This window comes from Podarcis gaigeae (genome assembly GCF_964106915.1).
Source record: "Podarcis gaigeae genome assembly, chromosome: 2".
NCBI lineage: Eukaryota > Metazoa > Chordata > Lepidosauria > Squamata > Lacertidae > Podarcis > Podarcis gaigeae.
Window position 1 is genome coordinate 110,096,183 of NC_139679.1, and position 27,963 is coordinate 110,124,145.

The following is a 27,963-nucleotide window of genomic DNA, read 5'->3' on the forward strand; positions in this document are numbered from 1 at the left end:
GTACTTGCAACTCTTTTGTCCTGCATATGGAAGCTTATAATCTGAACAGGAAATGATGGCTGCAAGGAACTCTGCTTTTTCTCTATCTTGAGCCTGCTCAAACTTAAGTGCTAGAAAACTTTTCTGCATGTATGGGACATGCAGCCCAAATTGTACATGTTCAAATAGGGAAAGAAAGCTGGAAGATGCAATTGCATCTTTGCACCAGAACAATGACTGCAAAAGCTAAATCATGCATGTTTTTCAGGGGTCTGTGATTGCATCAAATGTGTAATTTATGCACGCTCTTCAATGCTGTGCTAACTTGGAAGAGATACTTGCATGATCAGCCCTCAACAACAGCAACAGCTTGATATGAAATAACCTGTTATACCTACATCTACATAAATTCTGCACAGGACACTCATAGCTTAGGGAAGACAACAACTTTTCTGTTCTGTTAAATTCAATATTTAATGGCACATTCTGTATGATGGTACATGTGCAAATGACTGACACGAGTTGACACTATCCAGTCCATTAAGCTCAACACCCTGTGTCTTCATTAGATCATCTTAAAAATTCTTCCTAATCTCCAAGCAGCCTAGTTAAGGTGATGCATACTGCTAATGGTTGCGCTTCTATTTAAAATGTTTTTGCCCCTTCATGTTCATCCTGCCCTGTTTGGACAAGCTGCTGACTTACCTTTGCATGAGTTAGTGCTCCTTTCCAGCCGGTGCAACGTGGAGACAGAAGAAGATGCCAGAGTCTATAATGGTTTGCCTAAATGGTTTAAATTGATGTGGCCACTACCAAGAGAAGAGAATACTATATGGAAAAAGATACTAACATTTGCTCTGTTATTAAAGCCTTGAGGAGCTTTGGCCTAGACACATTAATAAGTTAACAAATGAATGAGAGAACATTAATAAGAAAATGAACAGGAAAGTAAAAGGCATAGGAAGTGAACTTAGCCAATTTTGTAAGGAATTGGTTCAATGAAATAAGTATGAATTCACTTTTAACTCCAGTATTGGCTAATTTGAACTAAACGCTCTACTAAGACCATATTCATGTAGATTATATTTAGTCCAATTAGGAGGAGAAATATACCAAATTGGAAGGGGTAAATTTAAATCTAGATTAAGCGGATCCAGAAGTGCTAAATCCCTTTTGATTAAACTGGACCAAGTTGATTTCCTGCACATGCTATTTATTCCTTCCTGTGTTTTCTTCCTACCGCTCTTCATATTCAGGGCAAAGGCAAAGGAAGTGAGCGGCCCTTCCCTTCTCAAAGTTTGTGGGAAGTTCCAACATTGTACTGAAACAATTACCGAAAATTTGAATTCAGGCTTTCCTATTTTTCTTGGGATGGAGCAAAAACCCACGTAAGATTTGCCAAGTAAAATTTGGCTGGGGCATTTCAGCACCGGTATCTGAATTCTGTAAAAATTCAGGCCCTTTTAAGTTTACAAATGCAGGATCACCTAATTGAACGGAGTTTCATTAAAACGCTAGTTTCAAACGATGAAAAGAGGATTTCAAACTGAACGGAGCTAGCAGGAAATACAACAGAAAGGCACCACATCAAGGTGAGTGAGAGGGATATAGTGAATGGCATGCTGCTTCTGCTGGTCCGATCCAGGGCAGAAGGAAAAGGAGCAGGAAAATGCTGGCAATTTAATGCCAGAGGGAGGAGACATTCCAGGTAAGACGGGTTGATCCAAGTCAGTATGTCAGCAAGAGAGGAATCTAAGCTAATTCAGACCTCTTCCTCATATTGGCAAGATTATCTGTTCTTGGCTGAAGACTACAGCCACAAGTGCAGGCCATTCCTCTCACCAGGGTCTGGTATTGCAATACAGATACTTGTGGTGGATCCATTTGGCTTCATAGGGACTCCCCGCTACTGTCCAAAGTGGTTTCATCTGCCAGGGACTCCTAGGCAGATTGTGCCACCCTCTGTTCTGCTGCGGGGAGAGTCTGCCCACGCAATGGCCGTTTTCGCAGGAGGGTTGGCTGTTTGTGACTGTCAAAGCGTAATGGTCCTTAATCCTTTCTGGAGGACTTGGAGTCATAAGAGTTCTGGAGTCCATCCTCTGATGTGTAGCTTCTGCAGAAGGATGAGCTGTCTCTCCCATCTGCCCGAGGTTGGCTGGTTCTGGGGGGGTGATGATGGTGTTGTCCAGCCTAGTGGAGAAAACAAATATCATCATCATGATCCCTTTTATCATATGTGGTGGTCTTGTAGTAAGGTTAAAGCTTACTGGGAAATGGCACACAATGAATTGAAAAGGATGTTCAAAATAACTTTTGGGGGGAAACCAGCTTTTCTTTGGTGAATTATAGGGACAGAACTACCTAAAGTGTATAGCAATTTGTTTATGTATGCTACTACAGTGGCAAGAATGCTACTTGCCCAAAAGTGAAAAGAAGCAGAAGTCCCAGCAAAGGAAGAATGGATACAAAAACTTATGGAATATGCAGAATGGCAAAACTTACCGAAGAATAAGAAAGCAAGATAACAAAACTTTTTATAAAAGAATAGAAATGGTTTGTTGAATATTTACAGATAAATTGCAAACAGATAAAAACATTGTCAGGGTTATTGTAATAACCTCCAGTTTCATAAACGTATATATTTAAAGTAGATAATTAAAGGAGAAAAATAAAGGAATTTGGGTATGCAGAAAATACTAAAAATAAATTTAAGGAACCACAGAAAGAGGGGGAAGTAAGTTTGAAATGTTAAATTGATTGTAAAACTAATGAAATGTATAAACTTGAAAAGTATAAATAAAAACTTTAAAAAATAAATAAATCATATGACATGATCCAAAGGCTAATGGTGGTGATGTTCAGTTTTTACACAATCCTTTTAAAGCAATTCATCTAGACTGGAAGTACAAATTTGATATTGCCATCCTATTCAGAGCCTTCATTAGCCACTGTTGCCTTTCAGAATCAGAAAAGTATCTGGGCAATATCTAACTAAATCGCACTCAGAGTAGACCCACTGAAATAAAGGGATTTGGTTTATTTACATTCACAGCGAACAACTGGAAGATTCCTAGCAGTGAAGGAGGCAGAAAGACTGGCTACTGTGTTTGGAGGGAAAGAAAGAAAACAATTTCCCTCCAGGGATTGAGATTGTTCTCTCCTGCGGGTGGGGAAGAGCTATAGCTCAGTGCTAGAGAATCTGCTTTGCACGTAGGTGGTCTCCGGTTCAATCCCCGGCACCTGCAGGTATCACTGGGAAATATCCATGAACCACTGCTGTAGGAGTGCAAATATCCAGAGTGTGGGGTCAGGTGCGATTACTATGAGGAATTCTAAAATATGCATCAAGCCATTGTGTCCACGATGAATGCATTGTGTTGACTGGGTTTAATTCATTGACAATCATTTCTGACCAAATCCCACAACCCTCTGCATCTCTGGCCATTTCCTCTACTGCCTGGGCCATAAAGATAGTGGGCAAGCTTCTTTGATGTAGCTTTTCTGATATGTTAATCTTAGGATGTTAATCTTAGGGCCAGGAAACAGGTTTCACATAAAGGTGATAATGATCGCTGTCCTCCTGGCCATCCTTCTCATCATGTGTATTGATTGTTTCCGACCTCTGGGGTTGCTGAATGCACTCTTTTGTAGTTTTCATTCATTTACACCAAAAGTATGCATGCTTAACTAGTGTTTGTAATTTAACTTTGCCCCCACATGGGGTTTGTTGAAATGCTCAGAAGAAATCTGATTGGTTCTTATGAACACTCTGTCAAAAGCTCTTTTGTGAATAAAACGACCTGGGCCAGGGGCTGGAGGCACAGATTACTATACGCACCCTTCCCAGAGTCTTGCTGGTTCAAGCCTCTGTGTGTATTCTTATTAATCAGAGTTCAATCTTTACTTTGGGAACGCCTCAAACTGCTGGTCTATATAAACAATACCAAGTGGGACTGTGCCAGCAGGAGGCACTGTAATATCCTTGCAGCACTGCTGCAGGCTGAATTACATAGGCATGTTTGGTTAGATGGTCCTGCACGTAGTAAAATACCAAACCAGAATAGCTTTTGGTGCCTTCAGTTGTTTTATTGGAAGAAAAGTCATGGGGCAGGAAAGTAACAAGAAGTACCTCTCTGACTCCTGAAGCTTTATGGGTGAACTGAGGTTGTCCTCTAAGTCATCTAGATAGGAAGAAACCAGACAAATGCAGCGTTTCAGTAGTACAGACATGACAATACCCCTCCCCCTCCCGAATTCTTCATAATGGATGGCAGACACACTATATTAAAACTAGCCCTTAGGCAGAAATTCCTCAAACATTAGCAAGTAATAGCTAGAAAGAAACCAATCAGAGCTTCGTCAATTAATCTGTTCCACATGGTTGAGACTGCTTTTGCACAAGGCCAGAATTTGATATCGAAGACGTAATTCAAAAATCCTGAGAACCACAGCTTGGTTATTTCTTTTTTAAAGAAACATCTAGGGCAGTGTTGTTGTTTTTTGTCCAGTAGGAACACAGGGATCTGCCTTACAAACAGGCCAGACTACAGTATTTGTCCATGTAGCCTAGTACACTTTACAGAATACATCCTTTGGGTGTAGAAAATTTCCAGGGCCAATCCTTGACATCTCCAGTTAAAGGATCCAGATTGGAGGACTGGAAAAAGATCCTCTGCCAGAGACAGCACAGTGCTAGGTGGACCAAGAAGCTAACTCTGAATCAGACAGGTTCAATGCTTGCTTTCCTCCTCCCTCCCTAGGCCTTTTGTACTGTCTCTATTAAATTGTGAGCCTGCAGACAGGGACTGTTACCTGTTAATTCCTGCAGAGTGCTGAGAAAACTTGCAGCACTTTAGAGCAAATAATAATGAGGCAGAATATTAAATAAGCACTGTAGAGGTGCTATTGAAACGTTCACCGTGAACAGTGCAATCCTAACTGTGCCTACTCAGAAGTAGCTCCTACAGAGTTCAGTGGGGCAGACTCCCAGGTAAATGCAGTAAAGATTGCAACCTGGGCGAGTCCTTTATGGGCTAGGATCCCAGTGCTGTAATGCAAGTGTAGGGAAACCTTTGACCTTCCAGACATTGCTGAACTACAGCTCCCATCATCCTTGGCTATGCTTGCTGGGGCTGATGGGCGCTCCAGTTCAGTAACATCCGGAGGGAGGCAAAGGTTCTCCGGATCTGCTGAAACGGTTAACCTGTACAGTGGTACCTCAGAAGTTGAATGGAATCCATTTCAGAAATTTATTCAACTTCCAAGAAGTTCAGAAACCAAGGTGCAGCTTCTGATTGGCTGCCGGAAGCTCCCACAGCAGGAAGCTCCCACAGCCAATCGGAAGCTGCGTCAGACGTTCGGGTTCCAAAGCATGTTCGCAAACTGGAACACTCACTTCCGGGTTTGTGGCATTCAGGAGCCAAAACATGCAAGTACCAAGGTGTTCGGGATCCAAGGTACAGCTGTATTTGCCCCACTACCCAGTCCCTTGAGGAAAAAGCTGGCTATAGATCTGGAAATGTCTCCTATGCCTCCAGCGGTCACTCACTTGCTCTTTTATCGGAAAGCTCCACGGCTGGGGCAGAGTTCTTGAAGCGGCTGTAAGAAGACTTCTGAGCCATGAGGCTGTCCTTTAGAGTGCCTGTCCTGGAGGGCGGGAGGGGGAAGACAAGCGGGAGGGTGGAGATGAAGCGGTGGCAGAAGAAAGCAGCAGGTAGGGCAGGAACATCAAGCAAGGATGCGATGGAACAAGAATGTCCCACAGGGAGAGGATGAACAGAATGAAATCCATCCAGTGGGGCACAGTCCGTCCCCCCCATTCAAAAGGAATTATATTGCAGGAGGTTGTACCTGGAGGGGAGAAGTGAGCAACATTGCAATGTACTTTCCCTTGTACTTGGGCGACGTTACTGTATATCAACCCTCCGCCCCTACCTGGATTCATTACCCCAACCCTGTATAAGGTAGGTTAACTCAAGAAGGGCAAGCAATCCGCACAAGGCAAATGAGAGGTTTGAACCAAGGCTTCCAGGGTTCGGCATCAGTGATCTATTTGCCTACTATAATACACCAATTCCTGGAAAGGGAGAGGATTTGCTAGCTATTCCATAAGCCAGCAGATGCGGAACAAAAAAGACAAGACCACACATTGAAACTTTGAAAAAAAAAAATCAAACTTTATTGAAATGTAAACAAAAGTTTTTGTATTTTCCATGCCAGACACCAACAGCCAAAGGCAGTTCAGAGTCTCAGGTGCTTTGATAAGAAAAGAAAGGGGTTGGGAAAGGCAAGAAGCCTCAAGGAGCGGTGCTTTTCAAGCAGCCAAATCTGAATTTAAAGAGAAAAAGGGTGGGGGGCAACGTTGGGAGTTCCCCACATCTGAGCAGCTTTTAAAGTCCGTTGTGTCCAGGGAAAAGGGACATTACTTGGGCTCATGAACGTCATTCTAGAGAAAAGCTTAAGACGCTAAGCAAACTTCTGCCTTGTCCACAGACGTCATCTCCAAGTGGCTGCTGTCTCACTCAGCTTCACTTTCCCCCCGTTTAGCAATACTGAGCTGAGAAGGGTGGGGTCTAAAGATGGCAACTGGGGATGTGCTGTAAGACATAAGAACTGCTATGCTAGATCTGACCAAAGGTCCGTCACAGCTTTCAGCTGGATGCTCCCAGAGAAAAATGACTTCCAACAGGAATGAGGAAGAGAGCCATTCCCCCATTTGGCCTCAGCATCTGGAGAACAGAGCAATACTGGGATGTATCCAGGGCTAGTCCTACTCAAGAGCTGGCCTACTTAACAGACATGACTAACTTAGGTTCCTTAATTTCAATGAGTTTACTCTGTGTAGAACTTAGGTGGATACAACCTATTGTGTATGAACTTTAGAGGGCCCATTTTTTAAAGACCAGGCATATGCAAACTTGGCCTTCCAGATGTTTTGGGACTACAACTCCTATGATCCCTAGCTAACAGGACCAGTGGTCAGGGGTGATGGGAATTGTAGTCCCAAAACATCTGGAGGACCGAGTTTGCCTATGTCTGTTTAAAACCATAAAGGCTGTCAGTGACAGACCTAGCCAAAGCTATTTTTCTAGAAAAAGAGGTGTGAGAACTCACCATGAACGCCTCCCTTGTTCTCTTATAATGGCAATGGCAGCCACCTGAGAGATGCCGGAACTAAAAGCAAGCCCTGGACCACTGTAAAATTATCAGGGCTGGCCCAATATAATAACAATAATAATAATAATTTATTATTTATACCCCGCCCATCTGGCTGGGCTTCCCCAGCAACTCTGGGCAGCGTCCAACAAAATATTAAAATACCGTAATACATCAAAAATTAAAAGCTTCCCTAAACAGGGCTGCCGATACATTTTGCTGCCTCAAGCTCATCATAACCCCCCACCTTCTTCTACATACGAATGAATCTTACTTAACACTGGTGACAGGACAGCATCCTCAGCAGGGATTAGCAGACCATTTGGCACATGCAGCTCTATTCTTCAGCACCTCCCTGCCACTCATCACCTCTCAGCTTCTGCCACCTGAGGCAGCTGCTTCCCTTTGCCTAACGGTAGCACCGGCCAGCCCTGACATTTATAGCAACACTCGTTGGTGAAGCTCAGTATCATTCAGGGGCATGATCTAAATGCAAGTTGTTAAGAGTCAAATTTAAAAGCAGCACGAGCCAAATATTCCAAGAACTAGATAGCCACTAGGCTGGGGGTTTTTTAAGAGAGAGAGAACAGATTAGATTCAGCCATGGAGGATAGGAGTATCGTAAGCTATCAGAAATGCTAAACTAAAACAGAACTCCAAGAATGACACCAAGTACCAGTTACGGAGGACAAAGAGTAGTAGGAAAACCATCGCCTGCATAATCTTCTTATAAACCTCCTGGGAGCAACCAGCTGGCTGCTGTTAGAAACCAAATGCAAGATTAGGTGGAGCAACGCAGCAAGGCAGTTCCTACGTTCTTAAGCAAAGTAAGTCTCCTGTTATAGCTGAGCCCATGCTACTTGATGGCACAACCTATGCAAGGTGTAACTGCATACAAGGGCAGCCCATACTGCCACATGATACAATTGGCGGACCACACAGGGTGATGACCACTGGCACACTCAGCAGGCAGTGCTTCAACCTACGCCTCTGCGGTCTCCTCTCTGTCGATCTGGTGTCACAGGAGCACAAAACAAACTGTGTATGCCGGAATGCGTGTGGCACTTTACAGCTCTGCAATTTCAGCGCACATGAGGAATGTAGCATTGGGCTCTGAAGTTAAGCATCCCAAGTCTCATGAGTTTTCATTAAATCTGTGAGCCTGCGTGTGATGACAAATTTGAAATCAGGCAATGCCATGATTTCAAAGCTCAGAAGCCAGAGGAGAGTCCGAAGGGAAAAGGCAGAGTTTCATTGCCCCTGAAGTTTCACGGCCACATTTTTATCCTGCCCTTTCCCCAAGCCGCTCAGGCAAGCACACATGACATCTGTATCCCTGCCCCCATTTTATCCTCACAACAACCCTGTGAGGTAGGTTAGGCACAGAGAGGGAAAGAGGGGGTAAGGTCACCCAGTATGCATCAGGGCTGAGTGCGGATTTGAATCCAAGTCTTCCCCATTCTAGTCCAACACCCCAACCACCACACCACACAGGCTCTATATAGTTCCCTTGCTCTTTATATTATTACTACACCTACTGGTTAAGTAAACATCTAAATTACAGTAGCTAAGCAACCTCACTGGCAAGTTGCTAAAACAAGTTGCTGTTTTCCCTGGCACAAGAGTTTAGGCTACCTTGGCACTTTTATCCTCAATATATGTGCACTTGCTTCTCTGGCATCATAATTCTCTGGCTGGCATGCCCAACACCTTTCAGTTTCTTGCTGGAGACCAATTCCCCCCTCCAAGGCACGCAAGACCCAACTCTCATTCTAGGGGCTTCTAGTTTCCCGCTTCTCGTCCTCTAAACCTGTCCATCTCCACTCCCAAGTCTGAAAATAAAGGCCAGAGCTTCTGCTTCTCCAGCTGAGGTATCCATTTTAAAGCCCTGTGAAGACAGGGACAACCGCTGTAGGTTTTGTCACCGAAGCCAGGTCCTTCTACGCTACATCCCAAACACATCAGCAGCCTCAGGGGTGACATTCTGAAAGGAATTCAGGGCAGAACATGCTATAGACACAAGAATGTCTGAAGGCAACACACAGTTGGCAAATCACAAAGTGGAGGAAGACGGGAGAATGCAGGAAGGTGGACAAGGTGAGCAAATCAGCTTCTTTCTTCCTCTCTTAAAATTTGGCAGAGGGGGTGAAACTGCTATCAATGTTGTGTTCTATGGAAACTGGGTCACGTGGAAACACGATTGTGGTTCTTCTCACATTTCCACCATAACCACACTAAATGAAACCTCAATAAGTACCTTTGGCTACAGTCGCAACTCTATTAGGAGTTAATTTGGGGGATGACAGGGGGAGAGGAGGAGGAGATACTGAAGGAGGACTAGGTGGATTTCGCCAAGAGCAGCTGTGGCCTTTGCTGTGCTCAACTCTGCTTTAGAGGGATTCTCCAGGGGAACTTTCCCAGGCCTACTTTGGAAAAGCAGAGCCCCAGCTTTGCAGGCAGACAGACGGTCCCAGCCCCAGGCACAATCCTTCTGAATACTAGTTGCTGGAAACTACATGAGTGCTCAGGTCCTGCCTGTGGGTTTCCCCATCTGGTTGGCCACTGTGAGAACAGGATACTTGACTAGATGGGGCACTGGTATGATCCAGCAGGGTCTTCTTGTGCTCTTATGGTGGGGAAGCTGTGGCACCTCCAGATGTTGTCAGGCTCCCAGCACCCATAAGCAGATATGGCCAACGGTCAGGGATAATGGATTTAGGAGTCCAGCAACATCCCCACCTCTGACCTAGCATCTCTGGGTCAAGGGTGTCAGATAGCAGGAAAAACTCCTTTCTGCCAGTCAAATTAGACTGCGCTGGGCCAGATGGACCAATGGTCTGGCTCGGTACAAGGCCGCTCCATTGGTTCCATCTATGCATACCTTAAAACAGAACACACTGTGGCCCAATTTAATGTCTCAGCCACTCCCTCCAAGGTAAGGGTAACAAGTATCTAGAAAGTAGCTGAGGTGCGTAACGGCAAGGGCGAAGGCGAAAAAAGAGTTCTCCTTCAGAGTTAGGGACTATGCATGGCAGGGGGATGAGGGCAGATAAGGGAGTTTATAGGGGTTTCATAGAGACCCCTAATGCCTGTCCACTAGTTCAGCCTTGCAAGTACGTTTACAGCAGCTCCTAGCCTGCCCATCTATCACTATTAAAGTTAAATCATTCTTCCGGCCTGTCCCTATATCAATCTCTGCCATTCATAACACATGGATACAAAACGCACCAAACACAACAGGGAGCCTGACCGCAACTGAAAAAAAACCTAAAACAAATACGCTATACCGTAAGTTTTTCAGGGATCAGATCACTTTGTCAAAATCTATGATGAAAGTGGGAGGGGTTCCTAGTGACTAGCCAAACGTACAGGAGAAATATCACGGGCCCCAATTTTAATAATATGAAGCCGCCAGACAGCTCCTCTGACTTGGGCTCTGCTAAAAGCAGTGGATCCCATGTAAAAGGAATCAGGCTTTTGAAGCCCTACAAGAAATAATAATAATAATAATAATAATAATAATAATAATAATAATGCAAACTCTGTTTACCAGAGATAACAGCAGGATGTGTCTGCACCCCAGGCTGATGCCTCTTTCAGAGGCTCTGAAGTTACAACTGTCTCTCTCCAATCTAAAACTCACAGACGGCTGGCCAGGTAGCGCCTAACACTGTAAATCCAAAACCGTACCTGCCTCATGGTGGTAAGACTATAATAACCATTTCAATAATTCTCTTGCTTTTAATAGTAAAGTAAAATCTGCCATCTGAAATGGGTGCTCTCATCCCTTCTAATAATACACCCAGTCCTGACAGTGTTACGTTTTGTCACCAGTCCGACGACTATTCACTTAATCTATGTGGCCAGTTTTTCAAAAGTGAAATCTTACAGAACTAAGTGATAATTTACAGTAAACTTGTATTGTCTTCTTTGGATCCATGATTGGCAGGTCACAACAGACGACTGACAGGTCTGTATGGTGACAGGCAGCAGACCACAGTGTCAAAGAGTGTATACTTGGGACGCCAGTACTTTCCCAGCTGTAAGCTCTCACCGCTTTGGAGCTGAAGCCCAACTTAATAAATAATTTGAATTTCATCAAAGCCCAGCAGTCTTTTAAAAACGCAGCTAGGTTCCTTTCCTTAAGGGCATTCCGGAATCTTGGCATTAAAAAATTGAAGACCAAAAACACACACACACACACGCACACGATATAAATAAACCCACATCCTTACAGGTTCTACCCATAAAGCTTATAAAAAGGAAGGGATGAGGAAATTGGATGTAAAACCAAATTTCGCTGCTAGAAAGAACTCAAGGATGCAAGTGGAGGCCCAACGGCTGGGTAGACACAGCAGAGACCGGCGATCAATGGCTGTTTTCAGCACGATTCAGGGAGCTGGTGGTGGAGAGGGGGAGGAAGAGAAGAAAGGAAAGGGAGGGAAGAGGAGGGGATTGAAAACAGAAAAAAGAAAGAGAGGTTAGACCCCCAAACGAACCATTTGGGGAAAATCTATCAGGTTAAGATAACGAAGAAAACATCTCACTTCCGAGAGACACAGTGCTAATGGATAAATGGTACTCTGGAAATGGTGGGTATATTATACTTTTGATGCTGGATTAAGTGCAAGGATGAGGATGATGGATGGCAAGCACTAAGGAGGGGGAAGGAATGTGAGGGTGCTGCCATGGCAAGAGCTGTGCAGGACAGCAAGACCTTTCTAGAACCTCTGATTTCTGAAACTTCCTGAGGCCCTGCCTACATTTCTCCAAACCTTTTATAGCATATCAGATACTATTAACTGCTGTGCAAAATAAATATGACCCAGGGCACTCTTTATTCTGAGGAACCAAGGTGAAAGAGCATACAATTAGAATCGACACATTAGAATTGAAAGTGCATACAATTAGAATTGAAGACCCACAAAAAGTTTTTTTTTAATAACTGCATTAGAAGCATGCATGGAAAATGTACAATACACTGTTAAAAATTGTATTTCATGCACAGCAACATCCACAACCTAAGATTAATATAGCTTAGTCATGCAAAACTGGCACATCTTTATGGCTTTATAGCTTTCGAGAGCCACAAACAAATCAAACATAATCTCATCTAGCACTCAGTGAGCCAAGTTCAAACCTAGCATCCTTTTTCGGCATGTCAGATGCAAAGCAAACTGACAAACTGCAAGCGCTCAGTCCCATTTCATGTGGTCTGCATGTGATAAAAGACCAATTCTGCCAACTAGCAGAATTGCATAGAGGAATTAGCCACCCAAGGCCACAAGGAATGATATGAAGGGTTAAATCCTGAGAGGGAGCCTGTGGGTCACTCCAGTGCAAATGTCTAGGGCAGCTCATCTTTGCCAGCACTTTCTGTACTTTCCTACATCTCACTCAAGGTTCACCCTGTACCTAAATGAGCACATCTCTGCCCCTCCCCTAGACGTGCAAGTCCCACATTTACTGCTGAAGCTCTGTTGCATTTGCAACCACGTGATCTCCACCCATCCATCTTGCCTTCATATCTTGGCTCGCTGTTGCCACTGCCCTCTCTGATTCCAAGGCTGCCTCTGGCACTCAGTCTCTAGTCCCAACATGGCCTTTTAACTCCTTTGTCCAGGAAAGGGTAAGCATAATGTAGCAACTAGGTACCTACGTAATACACTAGCAACCACTGCCAGGTGGAACTGGAGGTAGCTAGAAAGAGCATTGTAGCTGTTTAAGTAACTACAACGCGCTCATCCTTCTTCCCTGTACTGTTCACACAGTCAGCATTTTCCAGGGTCTCAAGACATACACCTTTATCCCAGGGATTTCAACACCCACCACCCAATTCCAGATGGTACAGTTTCAAAATAGGGTACTGAGCACATAGTTAATATTCTCCAGAATCAGATTTAATTTTACAAAGCGAGATTCTAGCCCTTAGGGTATGAAAATATGTTTGAAGGCAAGTGGGAAATGCCTGGTGAAGTCTCAGAAGCCAGAGGAACTGCTGAACGACATTTTTTTAATTGATTTACAGTGGAGGTATTCAGTACCTTGCACAGCTGTAGTCTCCCCATCTCACTTGTCTATTATTAATATTATTATTATTAATAATAAAAATAACATAAATATATTATATTATATTATATTATAATTATTTACAGCACGCCCATCCAGCTGGGCTTCCCCAGCCACTCTAGGAGGCTTACAGCATATATAAAAAAAATTGAAAAACACCAGACATTAAAATTTTACTGATACAGGAAAGTAAAGTCAGAATGAAATCTGTAAAAGTAAGCCAAATTACACAAATCATTTCATTTTGTAATTTTTTTTTACGGGCAGCAGAATTCAGTTTTTCTTGTCAAGGACTTAGAATGCCTGGATGCATAGTTTGAACTACTTAAGTTCAGGGAACAGACTTCTCTGTTAACAAGGCTCCAGTGTGACAAGACAAAAAAACCCCAGAAGCTGAAGTCATTTGCAAATGAAATGCCTGCTGGTGTTTTGATTCAAAGATCCTTAAGGACTGACTACTTCCCAAGCTCAACAGAAACAATATTCTATTCCACACATACAGAGAGAGAGAGAGCATTCTTTCCCAGGTACTGCAAGATGTTCAGATACCCCACATCTCCAACTGTACCTGGTTCTCCGCCTCTGTGAAGCTGGGTCTCCGGGCTCACCATTCATCAGATGGTGGGCAGTCGAGTGGGGAGGGCAGAGGCGCAAGTTCTTCAGCAGCTCCTGCTCGTTGAGAAAAGGCTTGAGGCAGCCTCGCACTGGGGAGTTGCCCAGACTGCTGGAGCGGGTCAGTGAGCGAGACTGGTTGAAGGGCCAGGGTGGTTCAACTTCTTCCTTCAGGACTATTTGTGGGGACATATATATAAAAAAAAGGTTCAGTCCTCCAGTTCCTAGAGAGGCCCAAGGTATGCTATTCAAAAAGGCAGCCAATCTGGGTCCCTTAAAAGCCACATCACCACCATCACCTTCGCCTTCTACTTGCTGAAAGGCCAAAGACCCAGAGAACCACCTTGCTTTTTTCTCCCACTTGCACTACAGGAAGCTCAAAAACAGCTGCATCCTTACTTATGGAAGACCAGGTAGGACAAAGTTTGAGTGTTTTCTTCTTTATGCAATGTTTCCCTGACATCCTGTCAGGGGACCGGTTTGGAACTGGCACATTCTAAAAGGTGGTGGCTGAGCCCCGGGATCTTGTAGCTCACTTCCTAGACAAGGGAACCCCTTTTCTTCTTAAAAAAAAAAAAAGTCCGCTCATTTCCAAGCTTGGATGGAATGTAGACCAGGCTTCCTCAACCTCAGCCCTCCAGATGTTTTGAGACTACAATTCCCAACATCCCTGACCACTGGTCCTGCTAGCTAGGGATCATGGGAGTTGTAGGCCAAAAAACATCTGGAGGGCCGAGGTTGAGGAACCCGTCTGTTGACTCTTCTGACTGAAGTCTGTCTCAGATTTCAAAACTGACTTGCCGTTTCTCCTACTCTCCTAAATCAAACAGCTGCCGTACCCTAGAGAGGGCCTAGTGACCTAACTGTGACAAGTATCACAGAACCACGAACACATAATATGCACATTCCTCAGCTTCATGAAGTCAACTGGTCTCCATCCTACCCTGAGAAACAACACAAAATGGGTTCTTGTCTTGGCGTCATTCACAACTTGCCCCCTCAATTTGGAGGCGGATTTGCAACGCTCCCACCAAAAAGAGAACTGCTTAAACCCACTTCCCAATCCAGAAGCAGCCTCAGTTATTAATCTCTTACACTCTCGGTCTGATGAAGAATATGGTTTTATCTCCCCCTCATGACGCTTTTGAGGCAACTTTCTCACTGGAGCTGTGAGGAGAGGGAGAGAGAAAGATGAGTAAGCCTTTGAGGAGGAAGGGAAAATCAGTTAATCACATAAAAACATTTTATCTCAGATAAAATAAATAAAATAAAATAAAATCTTATTCCAAGCATGAGAAGCAGTTGTGAGGAAGATCCCTTAATAATCAAAATAGTTCAATACTGGGAGGTATATAAAAAGGGGGGGGGGGTAGAAATAAGATGAAAATAGGAGAATAAGTCCAGCAAAGCCAGTGCAATTTATCAAAGTATGTTCTAATTCTTATATTCACAAAGTACAGATCAATAAACTCTAGTTCATCTCATCGGACCAATTGCCCTCGTAGAAGTTGATTATTAGTAGGCTAAAAAAGAGTGTCATTTAATTATCTCCCTCGTAGATTTAAAAGAACACATCCATGGTGGACCTCCTTTTTACACCCCTAATGTTTGCCAAATTAATTTCAATTTAAATAAACAGTTTATTATCCTCTTGGTAGTTAATTAATTCTAGGCTTTCAAGTTTTGGAAAAGTTACTGCTTTGATGCACGGAGCTTGAGGCTTCTCGTAGTGGAGCTGCGTTGGAGCTTGGTGCTTTCGGCTCCATCTCACCCCCACAGCTGGATAGCGGGACAAGAATCAGAATTGTGCTGCTGGACCCCTTTGAACCCAAAAAGAACCTTTTGGGCTCTCTCGGGAGTGCAGAGCGCCCACGTGCTTCCCCCAGAACTCTCACGATGAGCGAGCCGTTCATGGAGAACAGAGCTTGCCGTCTGACACCATTCCACGGTAACCCAGAAATGGGAGTAGGGATTTTAAGAGCTTTTTCTGAGCAACCAAATGAATGGCAGTTCTAAACTGTGTGGGTGACCATCTAAGAATTAACCGAGAAGAACATGATTTCATGAATGGTAGTTAAGGCATGCAATAGGAACAGTCCCTTAATTGTATTCAAAGATCTAGCCAACGAGCAAAAGCATGTGTAGGCAATCTATTCAGGAAATTCCAGGAACAACACTGGAAATCTGTCATTAGACAGCGGGCCCTCACTTCCTTTTCTCTGTGTTTAATTAGCATAATTGCCATTCCATTTTCAGATTCTTGGCAGATGCTGAATCACAGCCAACCGGATGTGGTATACTTGTTCTACACTTAAGCTTAGCTTGAAATTATTACTCTCAAACCCCCATCAATGCCACTAATATAAATCCTGCGGCGGCGGAGGAAGCCGCTTGGGCGCCTGGGGTGGTGGGCCCAGGGGTGGAGCAGGGCACACCGCAGGGCCTCCAGAGTCCGCCTGCCTCCTCCCACTCAGCCACCCTACAGCTGGGGGGAAGGCAGCGGGCAGACCGTTTGGGCAAGAGACACGTGGCTCGGGCGTACTGCAGGCCCCACGGTGAGTGCCACCCGGCACTTTGTCATGCCCCTCAGTGGTGACACGCGGCGCAAACCTGCAGCCACTGCACCCCCCTTCGCCCTTGTATAAATCCATGATGTAGGATTTTTATTAATGTAAAGAAAGACTTCAGTTTTTGGAGCTGCCAGCAGGCCCAGACAGAGCGGGGGCCATATGGGCCACTTGGCCAGGGACTCCGATTCCAAAGGGGGCCTAAGTCACCATGTTTTTTAAAAGCGCTATTGTATATCTATATTTTGCGTTTTGTCTTTATATGCAGATACTGTTCAAGCCTTGAAATAAAATTATTTGTCAGCATAACTTTTGTGATAATTATTTATATACTTACTTATTTATAAGACTTCAGTTACCCCCAGGGTAAAAAAAAAGGGGGGGCACATTATTTACCTGGTCCGGGCCTCTGCCTGGCTTTGCAAGGCCCTGGCTGCCAGTCTTGGGGGAAAGGATAACATTGTACATGGTGTAGACAAAATGGGGAGTTTTTATCCCTCTCTCATACTAGAACCTGGGGACATCCATCCCCGGGATAGAGAAAAGGAAGCACTTCATCACACAGTGGATGACTAACCGTGTCTGGAATTCAGTACACAAGATGCAATAATGTCCCGCCAGCATGGACGGTTTATACAAATTCATCGAGGGAAGGCTATCAGTGGCTAATAGCCATGATGGTTATAGCTCAACTTCCACAATAGACTGCAGTATCTTTCCAAATATCAGCTGCTGGGAACCACAAGTCGGGGTTGCACTCAGGTCTTGCTTCTGAGCTTCCCTTGGGCGTTTGGGTGACTACTGTGGGAAATGGGGTGCTCATCTTGATAGGCCTTGCTTTTATTTTGGACCAAAACAGCATCCATACTTCTGAAGCCTTTCATGACTTGGACATTCTGGCTATTGGGCCCAGAATAACCATCTATTGCTTGAGGGTTCCATTTTAACTTCATTACAGGCACAGAATAAAGCTGCAAACATTTAGTATTCATCAGGAGGTGGCAAAGGTAACTGACACGCAAAATGCTCAGAAGCCAGCCTATGTTGAGGGAGATCTTTTTTTAAAAAAAATTGAAGAAGCTTCTATACCGTTTGCCTCTTCTAACCCTTCTCATGAGCAGCCCCCCACTCTTAATCACATGCAGAATCTCAGCAAAAGGATGTAGCAATGTTTATGCCACTGACTCACCATGGTGGTGGCTGAAAAAGCCCTGGAAGATCACAAAGTTGTTCACCTGAAAGAAGAAAAACAAGATTTTTTTAAAAAAACAGCCAGAAAACCAAACCTACCCCACTGTTCCAAGCTTCTTGTGAAACACATTTGTACGGCTCCCTACAGTTACCTCCCCACTCACCCTCTTTTTTGCAGCTGGTCTGCATATTTGCTTCGGGGGGGGGAATACAACTCTTCAGGGTAAGAGCTTAGTAGCAGAGCATATGCTTTGCATCTTGGTTTGTGCAATTTATAAGCTTTCACTACATGGTGACAGGTCATAAAAATAACACATAAAACTGCAATATGCACACACAAAACATCAAACTATCATTCAATTAATCATTAGCAAAACACTTATTACAATATACTTGGAAACAGGCAATGAAACAAGATCGTACTGACTGGTTACTTACTATTCTCTTTAAATACAATCAATTCCCAGTAGTTTTTGAGCACAAGATCTTCAGGAGAACAGGGTAGAGCAGAGATAAGGAACCTCTGGCCTTCCGGACACTGTCAGACTACAACATCCATCACACTTGGCCATTAACCATGCTTGCTGGGGTTGATGGGACTTGGAGTCCAACAATGCTGGAGGGCCATATGTTCCCCACTACAAGGCTAGAGTGTCTGCTGCGTGGTATAAGGACCTGTGCAGCATCCTACATCCCTCCTCTGTGAAGCTTAAGCTAGTGGCACCAGGACGAGCTCCCAGCCTGGTTCATGGCACATTTAACAGTGTGCAGTTCCATTAAAGTGTGGCCACTCAGAACCACCTCTGGGTGACCCAGAGAACAGTCAAGACGCAAGATACACTTTTGCTGCTATGGGGCTGTAAGCCGCCTAGACGGAAGATTGTCTGGGAGATCCAAGTGGCTCTGAGAGGACGTGGCAGGTAGAATAAAAGAGTATTCAAAATCCATTTTATTGTTTGCTTCCTGCACAGCACACAGCTATTTCCAACTTCTCTGGAACCATTCCCTTCTTGTCCCACAGTCTGTGCAAGCTTAAAAATGAATACTTTCAGAGATGATGGACACGAACTCAAGTGAACAGAGTATTATTGCATTAGCTATCAAACTGCCTTGAGGGTGATTTTTTATAAAATAAAATAAAAAACAACCACCACCAAGTGGTGTGTAAATTTTATGAAACAAATAATAAAATAAGTCAAAAGGTGAAGGAATTGCTGTTGCTTTCTTTCGTCCTGGCTTCCCAGCACAAAAAGACCAGCTCACCTGGGGAATAGTGTCACAAAGATTATAGTGTTTCCGGAGAAAGCAGAGCAGCTTCTCTGAGGGGCGATCCACAGCCAGTTTGTGAGGCTCCACTCGCTCTTGCTGAGGGAGGGGAGACAGAGAGAAGTGAAGATAAGGGTTGTGGACTACAGCTTCCACCTCAAAAGAAGGGGTAAAATTTAGGAGCTGGATCTAAAGCATCAGTCGTGGGGCCAGCAGCAAGTTTCTATGAACCCTGAAAGGTGCAATAACAGGGAGGACAGGTGAAAAGAGATATCAACAAAACCAAAGCAACAGCAGCTGCTGTTATTTACAGAAGAGAGGTGAAACCAGCTTGCTAAGGCTGTGAAGCAATCCACAGGGCAAGAATGTTAAACGGTGGATCCTAAGAGCTTGTTCCAACCCCATCCAGGTCAGCCTGGCTACGTGAATTAATTAATGCCTATTGGGATAACCAACTGCACTGGTTCCATACAGCTAAAATTAAAATGAACTGAGAATAGCTCCAGGGCCATAGAAACCACAACAGCCACAAATAAGCATTGCACTTTGGATGGGATGTGTTCTAAGAGAGATAAAATATCCCCTGGAGAAGACTCTTGTCTAACTGATCACCTTATCTGTGGTTAGGAATGAAATCTCCACACAGATTGATTCACTGTGAAGGGGATTGAGCCTTTAAATGTAGGAAGTGAGCACACAAAATACAGGGATATGTGACCCAGCCAGGATATTACAGGGGTGGGGGAGAGACAGAGACAGAGAAAGAGAGAGAATATGCAGAGGCACACCTGCAGCATGTAATGGAAGAGCTCCTTGCCATAGCCATGCCTCTGGAGGGACTCGTGAATGTAAAAGTCCAATACACACAGTGGTTCCACTTCGTTGTGAGCTCCGTGGCGGTCCTGAAAGAAAGAAGGAAGACTTGCAAGATGTGTATCTATATATAAAAACAGAGCAGAGTACACAGAATAAAAACAGACACTTCATACTCGCACCACAAGTAACAGAGCTAAAATATCTGAGCCACATACCAAACACATGCTAGCTTACGCTTACTTTTCTGAGACACTCTTGCTTAAATCAAGTTGTCAAATGCTACTTTAAGGAAATTCAGGCCCCATGTTTTGACCTAGCATGCAACACGATTACAATGAAAACAAACTATAGCTCACCTATCTATATTGCTAGCACTTTCATTTTAAAGGTCTTCCTTCCTTCTACCTCCAACACATACAAATGTCAGCTAACTTCATGGATATTATAAAGAAGGGAGGCAGTTGTCCCCACCTAGTTCTGCTAGATCTCTCAGTGGCCTTTGATACCATCGACCATGATTCTTTAAGGAAGTGGATAGACTTAGTCCTGTTTGGTACCAATGACCCTTTTGCACCAGAGACAACTGCTCTGCACATAAAGGCAACTTCGCATTGCAACTTACCAGTACAAAGAGTTTCTTGTATCCCACCTTGAGGAAGCCAATTATGACCCCTTTCCCGGCCCTGGTAGCAATGAAGAAAAGATACAAAGCATTAGTTAGAGATGTATGAACAATGGGCCACTGAGGCAGAGGAGGGCTATCATTTATTACTGTAATGTATTCATTCCTGACGGCGTCATGGGATCTACAGTTACTTAGAGCCAAAACACTGTTTGCAAAACACCTGCTTATTTATACTTTTAGGGCAAGTGATAAAACCTGCTGTATAAAATTGAGATAAGGGGCCCAAGGTAGACTATCAACCTTCCCTAACCTGGTGCTTGCCAGATGTTTTTGACTACTGCTCCCATCAACCCTGACCACTGGCCATGATTACTGAGGCTGACGGAATTTGGAATCCAACAAATATCTAGAGGGCCAAAGTGTCCTCATCCTTGAACTAGAGGCTAGATTATTAGCAGTAGCACGAGGAAACAGTATAGCATTATTAAATAGAGACCTTTTTTTGCTTTTCAGATTCCAGAATCATAATGATTTATGCAAATCAGGGAAATGTATAGTATTCCAAGAGCAGAGGATTTTTGGTCACAGACAGAGGGAAAGAAGCACACAGATACAGGAATACATGGAACTAGCAACTGTGAGGGACAAGCAACTGTGCTGAAGGAAACAGGGCAAGATCTCCCCACCCACCCAATAAAAAAAGAGGGGGAACTCTGATATTTCAAGGATTTTGCAAATCCCTGAAAAATATTTCTATGGTTGCTACGGCTAAGCAGATTGTGTAGAGTTCCTGTGTATGGTTCAGAACAACAAAGCCTTTTCTTGCTGCATCCCAAGATGTTCCCACAGAAATGGCTTGGGCTGCAATCCTATGGACACTTACCTGGGAGTAAGTCCCACTGAACTCAGTGGGATTTACTACTGAGTAGGCATGCAAAGGACTGGACCCTTAAGACTCCAGCCCCTCAGTCGCAGCCACACTCACGTTTTTGCTTCGCTGTCCTTCAGAATGTAGAGAACATGGCGGTTGGTTTGCATCCGTGAGGCGCTGGTGATTGGAGTTGGCAGATTCTGGGCCTGAAACCAAAAAGTTTCGAGTTTCACTAACTCGAGAAGATTTTTTTTTTTACGGACTTGGAAGGGCAACTGAACAAACTGATATCTGAACTGGAGCTTATATCCCTTGGAGAGAAAAAGTTCCCCTCTCTCCTTTCTTGCATCCTCTAGGCAGAACTACACTGCAAGACAGTGAATCTTCCAGGCCAGAGCAATTTAAGACCTACAAAGCCAAAACCTGCTGCTTCACCTGTGCTTCTGCCCAGGCATTTAGGAGATGAGTCATTTTCAATGGAACTGTTTCTCCCACCCACCCACTCCTGCTCCACAGTTATATTTGTGTTTTAGTTACAGTTTTAAGTGAATTGGCCGAGGCTTACAAGGGATAGGCAACCTGGCTTCACACACATCCTCCTGTTTACCCAGAAACTATCATCTACTCTGCGGCCCTTTAAACCCTCCAGATGAAAACCCTGACCCACCTTGGCAGAGGCCCTGCCCATCTCATCTATGATCCTCATGAGCTGCTGCTGGTGATCCACCCTGGCCATGAAGAAAAAGAGAGAGAAAGAGAAGCAACTAGGTTGAGAGCCTGAATAATCTAATCAAAATAGAAACCTAGAAGAGGAAATAGTCCAAATCCTTGAAGGAGGAAAGGAATGTTTGACACGCTGGAGGCAGCATAGTATCAGGCAGCTTCTGCAATGTCATACCCAGGGACAGAAAGAAATAATAGGAGGTTCCTGGAATTGACCGAGCACATTAGGAAAAATAGCAACTCAGAACACGGAAATGGTTTAAGGCTGCCTAATAAAGATCCATCCAGGATGCTAAGCAGAAGAAGACTGCTGCTGGATCAGACCAGAGGTCCATCTAGTAAAGCATCATTTTTTCCTCAGTAGCCAATTTGTGTTTCTGGGAATACCACAAACAGCATATGAATCTAACAGCCCTCTCCTGTTGTTGCTGACAAAAGCAAAAGGATAACAGGTTAGTCAACAAAAGGTACCTCATCCATGCAACCAGGTAATCCTAAAGCAATGGGGCACCCCCCTGCTATACACTGTGGATGGATGGATGGAAAGAATGATGCTAATGTAAACCAATTTATTTTTCATGCTTCAAGACCATGGTTTTCAGACTCTGTTCTGAGAAATTCTAGGCTTCCTTGGAAATTTCTTAAGAGGTTCATCCAAGTAACAGCAGACAAGCTTCCTTGAAAGGCACCTTGATCACCATTACTTATTGGCCTTTGCAATGCTCCCCCTGTAAGATAGCTCAAAATACATACTAGATCACCACCTCTGTTATGAAGGGGCAACTGTGGAACCTCAAACACCTAACAAGAACCCTACATCAGGGTAGGGTACCCTGGCCCTCAGGACTCTCACCAGGTCACAGCCCTCATCAGCCCCACTTCTCATCTTCATGTGTTTTTGACAGGCTAGAATGCTTCATTGAACACTGATAATGTCTATTGGGTGCCTGGATGGAGGATGGGGAGGGGTGTGTCAGTGTGTAGAAGAAGCTAGCCTACTGTACAAAGATAGCACACAGAAGCTCCTGAGCAAACATGTCGATGCATAAAGGATTCCCTACAGATATAATGCCTGAGAGGCACTGCTGTAAGACAACAGGAATGCAGGGACAGTATCTACCACAGGGAACTGTTATATCTTTTCTGTGCAGACTTATAGAGCAAAAATAAACCCCCTGCAAAGCACATAAAGCAACAGGGATCATTGTTCTAAGACAATAGATTGAAGTAGATTAGCCACCATTCTCAGGATGGCAGCCGTAGCTAATTTTAAATATCCTATCCCAGGCTGTGCACGTAAGAGTAAACCTGTTAGTTACTTCACTTTAAGACTGTTCATGGTCGAACAGAGAACTATAAATCATGCTCTGAAGTAGGCTGATAACATTTAAACCTCACTATTAACCATTTCAAATTATAATATTCTACACTATCATCTTCAAAATAGTTAGTAGCACCTTATATGCGACAATCTTCAAAACACCCTTACAAGGTGAGCTCAGGCTATGACAGTGTTGAATGTTGACATGTTGAATGTTAGCCAACAAAGCTTAGGTTTAAGTTAACTTTCTTCAGTTTGTATAAATGTCTTAATCATCATTTTAAATTTAAAAAAACACCACCACCAGGCATCTATGCTAACATGCAACCATGGAGCAATGGACCTGTGAACCATTTATCATTTCTGTACCTACCCATCCTTCATCCACTTCAAGCGTCACAAGCACGGGCTAACCCCCCACTTTATTCCCAAAACACGTATGCGAACGTGAGGCTAGGATTCGATTCTCTTTTCAGCTAGGTGACTTTGGGCCAGACTGACCTACCTCATGGGGTTGTTGTGGGAGGGAGAAATGGAAATAACAGGTAGTGACGGGGGGGGGCGTGCGGGGGGGGGGAGAGAACCACGTCTGAACAGCCGGAATTCCTTGAATAAAAAGTTGGGCACAGATGTTAGCATGTAAACAAAGAGGGAAAGAGCAGGAACATTCATGGCTAAGGTCACATGTCTGGGAGTAAAGCCCCGCGGCATTGACTTCTGAGTCAGGAACCAGGGTGTCAAAATGTATGCCTACATATGGTACATAAAGGTTGACACCCTCATTCCCAGGGGAAAGAGGTGAGAAGCAGCTAGGGCTATCAATTACCCAGCATGCCCCGCGCCTGAGACAATAGATGGGCGTGGGAACAGCCGCCAGGAGCGGCTCCTGAGGGCGTCACGGGCGCGCAGGGAGAGCGCCTCCCCGCGGTGCTGAGGCGCAACTGAGGGGGTCGGACCGCCGCCCTGCGCTGTTTTCGCGGGGCGAAAGGAGCCCCATAGGCGAGGAGGGCGGGGGTGGGGGGTATGGCAGCCCTCCCCCAAAGCCCGTGCCGCTGCCATAGTTACCTGTGGGTCGTGGCGAAGCCGGCCCCCCTCCGTCCCGACGGTCGCAAGTGTTGATCCACCGTCGTAATCCGCTCCGCGAAGAGCGCGTCCACGTCGAAGGGGAACTCCATAGCCCCGGCATCCGGGTCCTTTTCTCCCTGCTGCCCCGGTCGCGCCGACTCACGCCTCTGAGCGACGCGGAGCGCGCGCGCGGCCGGCCCCGCCCCTAGCGACCGGGCCTGCTGCCGGCACCTCCGTTGCCAGGCTCGCCCTAGCAACCGGACGGCCCCTAGCAACCGCTGCCTTCCTCGCCCGCCGCCGGGCGTCTAGACTTGAAAGCCCGCCAGCGGGGGAACCTGCCTCCGTTGCCACGTTTACAACGCACTTTCCCTTTGGAAGTTCAGCCTTGCCCTGGATGTCCAGCAGCATGGATGTCTGCTGAGTTGTTGTCCCTGTTCGCCAGCCTTGTTTAAGGATATTTTATTTTTTTTTTATTTTTTTTTTAATTGAATGTGTTTTATTTTACACCGTGATGTGAGAACATGACACCTGTTTAATAAAAGTATACACATCTGTAACTTCACCCATAATACACTTTTAATGCACATTTTTTTTAAAAAGTGCTCATCTGACAAATTGCTTTGCAGTCCAATCATCATCATCATAATAATTTATTATATATTTCCCGCCCATCTGGCTGGGTTTCCCCAGTCCCTCTGGGCGGCTCCCAACCGAATATTAAAAACATGATACAGCATTAAACATTAAAAGCTTCCCTAAACAGGGCTGCCTTCAGCTGTCTTCTAAATAATACAGTGGTACCTCAGGTTAAGTACGTAATTCGTTCCGGAGGTCCGTACTTAACCTGAAACTGTTCTTAACCTGAAGCACCACTTTAGCAAATGGGGCCTCCTGCTGCTGCCACGCCGCCAGAGCACAATTTCTGTTCTCATCCTGAAGCAAAGTTCTTAACCTGAAGCACTATTTCTGGGTTAGTGGAGTCTGTAACCTGAACATATGTAACCTGAGGTACCACTATAATAATAATTATATATATACAATAATTATTTATACAATCAAAATATACAATAGTTTGGAAAACAAATAGTTTAGAAAATGAAGGCCAACGTAAAAAGATTACTTAAACCTATAACAACAATATAGTTTCTGCATGGCTCATCTTTACAGTTTTCTTTTTCTTTTCTTTTTTTAAATAAATTTTTATTCAAGTTTTCCCAAATTTATGACATTTCCACACAACACAATAATCAACAGAAAAAAAGAAAAAAAGAAAAAAGACATTATAGTAGAAAAATACAAACATAAAACACGTATAAATTTCGAGTTTTTCTTTCTTATAACTTACTTTCCCGACTTCCTCATACCTCCCCTTTCTGTATTCTAATTTCTGGTTAAGTTATCAGCAAATTCTTCCCTTACTTTTAACTTAATTTTAGTATTATTTAATTTCTTTAAATTATCCCTTGCCGCGATTAACCCCTTAATTTATGATCCAGCGTCTTTCTAACATTCATTAATTTTACAGTGTTTCTTTAGATATTCTTTAAATTTGTCCCAGTCCTCTTCCGCCGTATCTCTTCTCTGGACCCAGATTCTGCTCGTCATCTCTGCCAGTCCCATATAGTCTATCACCTTCATCTGCCATTCTTCCACGGTGGGTAGATCTTGCATCTTCCAGTACTTTGCGATGAGTATTCTTGCTGCTGTTGTAGCATACATAAAGAAAGTTCTATCCTTCTTTGACACCAATTGGCCAACTATGCCCAGCAGAAAGGCCTCTGGTTTCTTAGGGAAAGTGTACTTAAGTACCTTTTTCAATTCATTGTAGATCATTTCCCAGAAAGCCTTAATCCTTGGGCACGTCCACCAAAGGTGAAAGAATGTTCCTTCATTTTCTTTACATTTCCAACATTTATTATCGGGCAAATGATAAATTTTTGCAAGCTTGACTGGGGTCATGTACCACCTATAGATCATTTTCATAATATTCTCTCTTAAGGCATTACATGCCGTAAATTTCATGCCGGTGGTCCACAACCTTTCCCAGTCAGCAAACAAAATATTATGACCAATGTCCTGTGCCCACTTAATCATTGCAGATTTAACCATTTCATCTTTTGTATTCCATTCCAACAGCAAACTATACATTCTTGACAAATTCTTAGTACTGGGTTCTAACAGTTCTGTCTCCAATTTTGATTTTTCCACCTGGAAGCCAATTTTTCTTTACAGTTTTCTTACTGCTTCATCAATATAGTATCAGTAATCTGTTCCTTCAGGGGCTCCACTGTTCTGGATTTAGAGAGAGACCTTTTTCTGCCAGGTTTCATTTCACCTTCTTGATCCATCCAGCATTCTGTAGTATCAATTAGGACTTTACCTTTAAAATCATGAACCCTGACATATCTTATTTTACCAATCTGAAACATATTCTCATCTCAGTTGCTACTTTGCTTGGAGCTTTCACCAGTCTTCTGTTTCTTTACAGGCTTTTCGGGCACTGCTTTTTTTTTCCTTTTCACCTTTTTGTCAACTTCACTGTCCGAATCACTGGCAGATGAGCTTGAAGATACAAGTTCTTTTGTTCCACTCAGTGCCTGCTGCTCTCACTGCCTTCTTCTTGGTTTGCCTTCCCCCCACCCATCCACTCATAAGCATCTTTTATATAGTAAAGGTAAAGGGACCCCTGACCATTAGGTCCAGTCATGACCGACTCTGGGGTTGCGGCGCTCATCTCGCTTTATTGGTCGAGGGAGCTGGCATACAGCTTCTGTGGTCAGCATGACTAAGCCGCTTCTGGCGAACCAGAGCAGCGCACAGAAATGCCGTTTACCTTCCCACCGGAGCAATACCTATTTTTTAAAAATGTGAGCTGACAAGAGACAGTCCTGTCTACCATTTCAATAGTCATTTACTGCATTATCCTGATTCCGCTACACAACCCATGTGTGGTCATTGCATTGTGCCCTTTAAAAACAAGCTGTTTTTAAATTTCCCACAAAGTATCATAATGCATGACACGGATCCTTGAGTGTAAACCTGATAACTGGGCAACAGTGTGATCCAACCCATGTCTACTCATAACTAGGTTCTGTTGAATTCAATAGGGCTTACTTCTCAGGTGAGTGCAGCCTAAGAATTATATTTCATTTCATTTTTTCATTTTATTTTATTTTATAATAATTTTTATTGGTTTTTTAACAAAAAGACAAACAAAACACAAAACAAAAACATATAAAAAACATTTAAAACATGACTTCCCCATACCTCCCTTTCACTGCATCCTTGTTTTGCAACTCTTTAGCAACCCTTCAGTCAATTTCTCTAATAGTTTTCTTTAAATTTCCTTAATGTTAATGTTTACAGCTGTAATTCTCTATTTCTTACCCCCAGACATCTTATCAGTCCTCAATTTTACAACAATTTTTAAGATATATTTTAAATTTCTTCCAGTCCTCTTCCACTGTCTCTTTCCCCTGGTCACGGATTCTGCCGGTCATCTCTGCCAGTCCCATAAAGTCAATCACCTTTGTCTGCCATTCTTCCAGAGTAGGTAGTTCTTGCATCTTCCAATACTTTGCCAACAGGATCCTTGCTGCTGTGGTCGCATACATAAAAAAAGTCCTATCCTTCCTTGGCACCAACTGGCCAACCATGCCCAAGAGAAAAGCCTCCGGTTTCTTTATAAATGGCCACTTAAGGA

General features: G+C 44.0%; 1 protein-coding gene and 1 pseudogene across 6 annotated transcripts; both read right to left on the reverse strand.

Moving 5' to 3' along the window:
• Positions 1–427: 427 nt before the first annotated feature.
• Positions 428–24,562, reverse strand: ATAT1 (alpha tubulin acetyltransferase 1). Of its 5 annotated transcripts, XM_083724760.1 has the most exons (12): positions 24,261–24,448; positions 21,819–21,879; positions 21,266–21,357; positions 20,278–20,338; positions 19,628–19,741; positions 18,837–18,938; positions 17,572–17,617; positions 14,911–14,982; positions 13,772–13,991; positions 5,528–5,625; positions 4,109–4,160; positions 428–2,169 (listed from the first exon to the last, which is right to left on the reverse strand). In XM_083724760.1, exons 1-12 carry the CDS (start codon positions 24,368–24,370, stop codon positions 1,818–1,820), a joined length of 1,380 nt encoding a protein of 459 aa, XP_083580886.1. In that variant the 5' UTR covers positions 24,371–24,448; the 3' UTR covers positions 428–1,817. The 5 variants fall into 5 exon arrangements, 4 of the variants coding, with proteins under 4 accessions (XP_083580886.1, XP_083580889.1, XP_083580887.1 ...); XM_083724763.1 differs by lacking the exon at positions 5,528–5,625 and having other exon boundaries at positions 24,261–24,443; XM_083724761.1 differs by lacking the exon at positions 21,819–21,879 and having other exon boundaries at positions 24,261–24,423.
• Positions 24,563–26,486: 1,924 nt separating this feature from the next.
• On the reverse strand, positions 26,487–27,332 carry LOC310839496 (activated RNA polymerase II transcriptional coactivator p15 pseudogene; annotated as a pseudogene). The gene is made up of 2 exons: positions 27,329–27,332; positions 26,487–26,838 (listed from the first exon to the last, which is right to left on the reverse strand). The product of its transcript is annotated as an activated RNA polymerase II transcriptional coactivator p15 pseudogene (transcript).
• Positions 27,333–27,963: the final 631 nt, after the last annotated feature.

Excerpts from the sequence above, each read along its gene's own strand:
- ATAT1 (XM_083724760.1), bottom strand. The coding sequence starts at position 24,370 with ATGGAGTTCCCCTTCGACGTGGACGCGCTCTTCGCGGAGCGGATTACG. Across the intron at positions 19,742-20,277 it reads ACAAGAAACTCTTTGTACTG|GACCGCCACGGAGCTCACAA; the intron begins GTAAGTTGCAAT and ends TCTTTCTTTCAG. Across the intron at positions 5,626-13,771 it reads TCACAGAGGCGGAGAACCAG|GACAGGCACTCTAAAGGACA; the intron begins GTACAGTTGGAG and ends CCCGCCCTCCAG.